Raw genomic sequence first — 9,386 nt, forward strand, 5'->3', positions numbered from 1 at the left:
CTGGCCCCAGGGCTCACACCAGCCTCATTTATATAAAATATGACCGCCCTCCCCCAATGATGTTTCACACCAAATTTAGTTGTAATCCACCCAAGGGTAAAGGAGGAGTAGGATTTTACAGCAAAAATTCACAAAAGTTCCCTTTTTGGGGCCCCGCCCCTCTGGCCCCAGGGCTCACACAAGCCTCATTTATATAAAATATGACCGCCCTCCCCAAATGATGTTTCACACCAAATTTAGTTGTAATCCACCCAAGGGTAAAGGAGGAGTAGGATTTTATAGTAAAAATTCACAAAAGTTCCCTTTTTGGGGCCCCGCCCATTGGGCCCAGGGGTCAGACCAGCCTCATTTATATCAAATATGATTGCCCTCCCTCGATGATGCTTTAAACCAAATTTGGAAGTAATCCACCCAAGGGTTAAGGAGGAGTAGCGTTTTGAAAGAAAAAGTTTACGGACGGCGCACGGCGGACGACGACGGACGAAGCACGATGGCTATAGGTCATCCTGACCCTTTGGGTCAGATGACCTAATAAATGGGTGTATCTTTTCCAATGACACATTAATAAAATTATATTCCCGATTCAAATGCAGTCTTATTATCACCAAAAATGATTCAAACTGATATAATTTTGTTATCCTTGCTGAAACGCATTAGTTTAATAGTTAATATATTTCACCAGCAGGTTAACATAATAACCACCAGCATTAAAACTATGTCGTTCATCTTTTTTTAAAGATATATCTTATTTAAAATTAAGACTGAGGATAGGACAGTTATACTTTAATATGTATGTAACGGTAAGGTAATAAATCACATGATATCCCTTCTTTTGGGTGTTACTGTACATCTACTAAAGATGGCGACACAGCAACTACGGGTACCGCAACAACTACGGATACCGCAACAACTACGGGTACCGCAACAACTGTGTCGGTTACAACTACCACAACATCGCATTGGATGGTGTTGACACACTTTTATATAATGCTGCTACCGCAATACAATTGTTTCCATGGCAATCCTCTTTGATGCAATCCTCTCGGGTTTTAGATACCCCACTTCATAGCTTGCGCTCATTGACATGTAGTTTTAGGATAGTACATTAGTATAATATATAAAGCTACTGTTAATAATCTGAGAAGTTGAATATGTCGTCCATGGCTGCGTTTCGTATCTCGTGTGTTTTGATAGCATCCATTAGTTGGTCAATTCTAGCAACCACTTCGTCAACCACTCCGTCAACCAGTCCGAGGTCGCGTCTGGGGTCCTTGTTGGCCACGTCGTCACCTGTCTTATGGCCAAAATAGGCTTTGTGAAGCTGAAGTAACCATCGACATTCATCTCGGTTACTATTCTCACAATCAGATTCCAGTACCGAGACGGTACTCTGGGCTCGGGCGAACTGGTGTAACATTTTGAAATGTTGTATTTGGAAATGTAATAACGCTTCTCTATGTGTGAATTTCACCTTCCCGTCCTTCCGACGGATGAGCGTCGCTATTATGTCGTCGACAATAGGCAAATCGGTGTTACAGTATGTTATATAGCAAGTGTTGTCCTTGAATAATTTTCTCCATTCTTCTGGGGTTGAGTCATGAGCATAGGACGTTTCTTCAAGCATTTTACTGGCTTCCACAACTAACGGGAAAATACGATCAGCGTCTCCATGTTCCACTTCCAATTTTTCTTTTAACTTTCTTAACATTTCATTTGATTTTTCACACATACCAATCTTTTCATATCGTTTTGCCAAAGCGACTCTGTGGATAAAATATGCGTCTAAATTATTGATTTCCTCGGGGATTGTTGTAAAGGGGTCCGAATCTTCTTTGTCATCGTCATCGTCAAACATCGTTGTAAACTGTGTGGAGACGTCACCCAATGGTGTCCATGACGACGGCGGTTCCTCACTCACAAGACGACTACGGTCATACACTACCTCAATATGTTCATTATTACCTAAGTCCGTCTCCCTGTCTATACGATCTTCCCCAGGCAGCACGTCCGTCGGACTATCACGTGACGAGATGTCTGCCATTGACTCTGTCGCAGATGAATGGTGCGTCTTTTCCTCCTCGTTACGATCCTGACTTGTAATCTGTGTGTTCATTTCAGATATCATTTCCTCATTAGTATTGTCCGGCTGTTGAATTACGTCTTTAACACTTTCCTCTCTTTCGTCACTAGAAAGAAGATACGCGGAGAGAAACGTAATAAGAGTGTTGACTTCATCTGTTTCACCAAGACGCATGAAGAAATTAATGCTGTCTAGGTAAACAGTTGTGTCCGGCACAAGCGTGTCCATTGCTCGACGATACATCTCTCTCGCTAAGGTTAACGAAACAGATTTCTCGGAATCAGGAAGAAAGGACCGTGTGAATAAAATTCGACCATATAGCATCAGATAATAAGATCGCCGAACATCCACGCAACCTTGGCATTCTTGTTCATCTGTATTCAGAAGCTGTTCGAGTTCTTGGAGGCTGGTCATAGCGGTCGCTGTATCCCCAACCATGTAGCTACACACGACAGATGTCAGGTGTAGGTCCGTCTCTCTCTCCATGTCGGTGTCCTTGGTCAATCTACGGCTAAATTTCATCGCGTCCTGAACATACCTATAAGCCAAGGAAACACGTTCATGGTGAAGATGAGCTTTGGCAAGCGAGACAAGAGTATCTACGTAAACACGCTTGTTTTGTGATCCCGTCGGCTTCATCTCGTCAACAAGGGGAGCAAACACACGTCGCCGGATATCTTGGGGTAATGACAAATATTTTTCCTGATTCAATAACGTATCAAGAGGGTTGATTCGGAGTTCATGGAGGGGCAACAGAACCGCATCCAAATGGTCATCTATAAATCTAGTGCGACCGTTTACCTCAACAAATTCCCGTTGGTATTTCGCCATAAGGTTCAGCGCCGGCATGAAGTAGTGCGGCAGTCTACGCTCGCAGACACAGGCTATGTATTGGTCAACAAGTGTAAATACAAGGGTTGCCAGGTTCTTACTTCTCCAGGCGTCTTCAGGGGTATCCTCGATCAGTCGATACACCAGGTTTATTATGTGATACGAGCCACCAATGTCCAAGGCTTTCAGCAAATGAACAAGTTCACGCTGAACACGTGTGAAGGAACGTGATAGTAACATTTCTGCACGTGAGAAGGATACCCGCCACTGGAAATCTTCCATATCACTACCATAGCGCCCGACCGGTACTATCATGCACCCTATATTATTCTGTATTTCATGTCTCAAAGTTTCATTCGGCCATCCGTACTTCCTTTCACGTGATAGCCATTCACGTGCCTGTGAGGGCCATCCTGGATACGGCAAAGCGATCACGATATCAGTGTGAAGAGTGGTAGTCATGGAAGCTCTCCGGTCTGTCAGAAAAGCACTCACAGCCGGACCTTGGGTAACCACGAACGACAAGATAGGGATGTGTCCGGTGTCATCAGCTGTCCCTCGTGTGAAAAATGGGCCTGTATATCGTTGTTTGATAAACATTTTGGCATCATCCCAGTATTCGAACCTCGCTTTCATGACTGCAGAACTGGACACATAGCGTTGTTGCAAAGAGACCTGGGAAGCAGAGTTCCGACGACATTTACGGAGAAGAACATATCCGGCCTCACTCGACTCTACATTTAGATAGACAGGGTCTGATCCACACGTAACGTTCATCCGTTTGTCACTCGCACAAAAGTCGCGGTTGTCTTCGTTTTCTTCTTCGGCTTTTTGACCAACGTCGGGTTCCCTTTGTTTAGATTTGTCATACTGACACTCAGTTCTGATATCATATTTCTTTAAAATTGTCACAATATCGAAATCGCGTAAATCGGGAATTCGACGTGAATTCAGGAAAAATCCATGTCCACAACTACCGCCAAGATAAACACTCGACCTTCCTACATCATAAAGTACCAACGGATAGCGGGTCATGAGCTCCTCGGATATTTGTAAGAAGAAATATTTTAGCTCGAATCCATAGTACAACATGAAGAGGACAGAGGATAGTGGTACACCCGACACAGCGTCAATGGAACCGTCTGAAAGCATCCAATCAATCGTCTCGTCGTCCATCCCCAGTTCTCTTTTAGATTTTCTGAGGGAGAAGTGCTACGTCATAATCCTCCGCCAAGTTTCTGTCGAATAAAATAAACATGTTGATAGTCTACCAGGCACTTTAGATAAGGACAAGAAAAATAACGAAAGCTTAATCAGCGTGTTCAAAGGAAAATGAAGCAAACATTTATAGTAAATTAGTATCCAACTACCATGCACGTCAAGGAATGGCTCATTCTGTGCCATTTACAGCAATCTAAAAGACACTCGGATTTTCATAGGCAATGTATGTCTGTCTCATCAGGCGTCAATATATGTCTGTCTCATCAGGCGACAACATGTGTCCGTCTTATCCGGGGACAATATATGTCTGTCTCATCAGGGACAATATATGTGTCCGTCTCATCAGGCGACAATATATGTCCGTATTATCAGGGACAATACATGTCCGTCTCATCAGGGACAATATATATGTCCGTCTCATCAGGCGGCAATATATGTCCGTCTCATCAGGCGACAATATATGTCGGTCTCATCAGGCGACAATTTATGTCCGTCTCATCAGGCGACAATATATGTCCGTCTCATCAGGGACAATATATGTCCGTATTATCAGACGACAATATATGTCCGTCTTATCAGGGACAATACATGTCCGTCTCATCAGGGACAATATATGTGTCCGTCTCATCAGGCGACAATATATCTCTGTCTCATCAGGGACAATACATGTCTGTCTCATCAGGCAACAATATATGTCTGTCTTATCAGGCGACAATATATGTCCGTCTTATCAGGGACAATATATGTCCGTCTTATCAGGCGACAACATATGTCCGTCTCATCAGGGACAATATATGTCCGTCTTATCAGGGACAATGTATGTCCGTCTCATCAGGGACAATATATGTCCGTCTCATCAGGCGACAACATATGTCCGTCTCATCAGGGACAATATATGTCCGTCTTATCAGGGACAATGTATGTCCGTCTCATCAGGGACAATATATGTCCGTCTTATCAGGGACAATATATGTCTGTCTCATCAGGGACAATGTATGTCCGTCTTATCAGGGACAATATATGTCCGTCTCATCAGGCGACAACATATGTCCGTCTCATCAGGGACAATATATGTCCGTCTTATCAGGGACAATGTATGTCCGTCTCATCAGGGACAATATAAGTCCGTCTTATCAGGGACAATATATGTCTGTCTCATCAGGGACAATGTATGTCCGTCTCATCAGGCGACAATATATGTCCGTCTTATCAGGCGACAATATGTGTCCGTCTTATCAGGCGACAATACATGTCTGTCTTATCAGGCGACGATATAGGTCCGTATTATCAGGCGATAATATATGTCCGTCTCATCAGGGATAATATGTGTCCGTCTTATCAGGTGACAACATATGTCTGTCTTATCAGGGACAATATATGTCCGTCTCATCAGGGACAATATGTGTCCGTCTTATCAGGCGACAATATATGTCCGTCTTATCAGGGACAATATATGTCCGTCTCATCAGGCGACAATATAGTTCCGTATTATCAGACGACAATATATGTCCGTCTTATCAGGCGACAATATATGTCTGTCTCATCAGGCAACAATATATGTCCGTCTCACCAGGCGACAATATATGTCCGTCTCATCAGGCGACAATATATGTCCGTCTCATCAGGCGGCAATTGATGTCCGTCTCATCAGGTGACAATATATGTTCGTCTCATCAGGCGACAACATATGTCCGTCTCATCAGGCGACAATATATGTCCGTCTCATCAGGCGGCAATTGATGTCCGTCTCATCAGGTGACAATATATGTTCGTCTCATCAGGCGACAACATATGTCCGTCTCATCAGGCGACAATATATGTCTGTCTCATCAGGCGGCAATTGATGTCCGTCTCATCAGGTGACAATATATGTTCGTCTCATCAGGCGACAACATATGTTCGTCTTATCAGGCGACAATATATGTCTGTCTCATCAGGCTACAATATATGTCCGTCTCACCAGGCGACAATATATGTCCGTCTCATCAGGCGACAATATATGTCCGTCTCATCAGGCGGCAATTGATGTGCGTCTCATCAGGTGACAATATATGTTCGTCTCATCAGGCGACAACATATGTCCGTCTCATCAGGCGACAATATATGTCCGTCTCATCAGGCGACAACATATGTCCGTCTCATCAGGCGACAATATATGTCCGTCTCATCAGGCGACAATATATGTCCGTCTCATCAGGGACAATATATGTCCGTATTATCAGACGACAATATATGTCCGTCTTATCAGGCGACAATATATGTCCGTCTCATCAGGCGACAATATATGTCCGTCTCATCAGGCGACAACATATTTCTGTCTCATCAGGCGACAATGTATGTCCGTCTTATCAGGGACAACATATGTCCGTCTCATCAGGGACAATATATGTCCGTCTTATCAGGGACAATGTATGTCCGTCTCATCAGGCGACAATATATGTCCGTCTTATCAGGGACAATATATGTCTGTCTCATCAAGCGACAATATATGTCAGTCTCATCAGGCGACAATATATGTCCGTCTCATCAGGCGACAATATATGTCCGTCTCATCAGGCGACAATATATGTCCGTCTCATCAGGGATAATATATGTCCGTCTCATCAGGCGACAATATATGTATCCGTCTTATCAGGCGACAACATATGTCTGTCTTATCAGGGACAATATATGTCTGTCTCATCAGGCGACAATATATGTCAGTCTCATCAGGCGACAATATATGTCCGTCTCATCAGGCGACAATATATGTCCGTCTCATCAGGGATAATATATGTCCGTCTCATCAGGCGACAATATATGTCCGTCTCATCAGGCGACAATATATGTCGGTCTCATCAGGCGACAATATATGTCTGTCTCATCCGGCGACAATATATGTCCGTCTTATCAGGCGATAATATATGTCCGTCTTATCAGGCGATAATATATGTCCGTCTCATCAGGCGACAACATGTGTCCGTCTTATCAGGGACAATATATGTATGTCTTATCAGGGACAATATATGTCCGTCTCATCAGGCGACAATATATGTCCGTCTTATCAGGGACAATATATGTCTGTCTCATCAGGCTACAATATATGTCCGTCTCACCAGGCGACAATATATGTCCGTCTCATCAGGCGACAATATATGTCCGTCTCATCAGACGGCAATTGATGTCCGTCTCATCAGGTGACAATATATGTTCGTCTCATCAGGCGACAACATATGTCCGTCTCATCAGGCGACAATATATGTCCGTCTCATCAGGCGACAACATATGTCCGTCTCATCAGGCGACAATATATATCCGTCTGATCAGGGACAATATACTTCACATGCATTGGATTCACTTCTTAAAACCAAAAGCAGCAATTGAATTCGGCCAATGTTTTAAAAAAGTAGGACGTGTATATATTTTTCTTCTAAAATCAGACGCATATATATAAATCTGATCGATCGGACAGGCAACCGTTCCGTGTAACACTTTACAATTTAAAATACTAAAATGTTTTAGAATTTTAGATTTTTAGATTTTTGACCAAAAACCTCACTTGTGTCTTGAAATTTTATATTTTAGGTTTTCGGTCAAAAATCTAAAAATCTAAAATTCTAAAACATTTTAGAATTTTGAATTGTTAAGTGTTACACGGACCGCAGCCAACCTGTGTATTTAACATAGCGTAATGCGGTCAAACGTGTATATGGTTAATCGTTAGAAGAAATGAGGGTTTCACAAGTGCTGAATCTTCGCTATCAGACAGGATGTAACAGATGTGTCTGGTTCACCAACGAGACACTGGACACTTACGAGCCTCTGGTCTACATAGGGAGACACTGGACACTTACGAGCCTCTGGTCTACATAGGGAGACACTTTTGTCTATCTAAGGAACGCCGACACCATTATTTTTGTCACTTCAGGAGAAGTGTGTCCATCTTAGGAATCACGGAGTCGTATTGGACTGAGATTGGGCCTGTATGGTCTATATTATCAGTCCTACTACATCACAGTACACTGGTCCGTGACATGGTACGAGGGGTGATGATCGTGTCTCTCTACTCCGGTATTTAGACGAGAATTTCTCTCGTTATTTCCTGTTTGTATTACATACAGAAGAAGTGTTATCATCTCCACACCTCGACAGGTGTCAGCACACAGACTTGTAGTCTCCCTGGGAACCCACAAGGTAGAAAGTAACGTACACAGTCATAGTACATTGTGTTACATACAAAAGTACAAACATACAAAGCGTGTCGAGACCACGGCTACAGTGATAATCTGATCACGTGATGTATTTAGAAGCCTGTTAGGACTAACACAACGATTCCGTGTCCATACCTGTATGGGGACGTAGAGAGGAGCCACACTCCTTTGGCTTTCATCTCCAAGACTACTGCAAACCGGAAATAGTATTGTTGTTAATGTGTGGTATATACACACGTGTGATCACTTTAGATATAAATACACACTCACACTGTCCGTCACTCAACTGGAACGCTGTTAAGTGTACAGGCTGTAACTATGTATCATTGTGTGTATCTACGCTGTGTATGAGGACTTACGAGTCTTCATTGTGGCTCATCTAATGATTGAGGATGTGTGTGAGAGGTGTGTGTTTGAGGGTGTGTGTGAGAGGTGTGTGTTTGAGGATGTGTGTGAGAGGTGTGTGTTTGAGGGTGTGTGTGAGAGGTGTGTGTTTGAGGATGTGTGTGAGAGGTGCCTGTTTGAGGATGTGTGTGAGAGGTGCGTGTTTGAGGATGTGTGTGAGAGGTGCGTGTTTGAGGATGTGTGTGAAGAGGTGTGTGTTTGAGGATGTGTGTGAGAGGTGCCTGTTTGAGGATGTGTGTGAAGAGGTGTGTGTTTGAGGATGTGTGAGAGGTGCCTGTTTGAGGATGTGTGTGAAGAGGTGCGTTTTTGAGGATGTGTGTAAGAGGTGTGTGTTTGAGGATGTGTGTGAGAGGTGTGTGTTTGAGGATGTGTGTAAGAGGTGTGTGTTTGAGGATGTGTGTGAAGAGGTGCGTTTTTGAGGATGTGTGTAAGAGGTGCCTGTTTGAGGATGTGTGAAGAGGTGCGTTTTTGAGGATGTGTGTAAGAGGTGTGTGTTTGAGGATGTGTGTAAGAGGTGTGTTTGAGGATGTGTGTGAAGAGGTGCGTGTTTGAGGATGTGTGTGAAGAGGTGCCTGTTTGAGGATGTGTGTGAAGAGGTGCGTGTTTGAGGATGTGTGTGAAGAGGTGTGTGTTTGAGGATGTGTGTGAAGAGGTGCGTG

General features: G+C 43.6%; 1 protein-coding gene across 2 annotated transcripts; it reads right to left on the reverse strand.

Moving 5' to 3' along the window:
* Positions 1–768: 768 nt before the first annotated feature.
* LOC117328244 lies at positions 769–8,819 on the reverse strand. Of its 2 annotated transcripts, none has more exons than XM_033885707.1 (2): positions 7,966–8,819; positions 769–4,149 (listed from the first exon to the last, which is right to left on the reverse strand). In XM_033885707.1, the coding sequence occupies exon 2, from the start codon at positions 4,085–4,087 to the stop codon at positions 1,130–1,132; it is 2,958 nt and encodes a 985-aa protein (XP_033741598.1). In that variant the 5' UTR covers positions 4,088–4,149; positions 7,966–8,819; the 3' UTR covers positions 769–1,129. The 2 variants fall into 2 exon arrangements, with proteins under 2 accessions (XP_033741598.1, XP_033741597.1); XM_033885706.1 differs by having other exon boundaries at positions 8,458–8,588.
* Positions 8,820–9,386: the final 567 nt, after the last annotated feature.

This window comes from Pecten maximus, chromosome 5 (assembly GCF_902652985.1).
Source record: "Pecten maximus chromosome 5, xPecMax1.1, whole genome shotgun sequence".
Taxonomy (NCBI): Eukaryota; Metazoa; Mollusca; class Bivalvia; order Pectinida; family Pectinidae; genus Pecten; species Pecten maximus.

Excerpts from the sequence above, each read along its gene's own strand:
- LOC117328244 (XM_033885707.1), bottom strand. The coding sequence starts at position 4,087 with ATGGACGACGAGACGATTGATTGGATGCTTTCAGACGGTTCCATTGAC.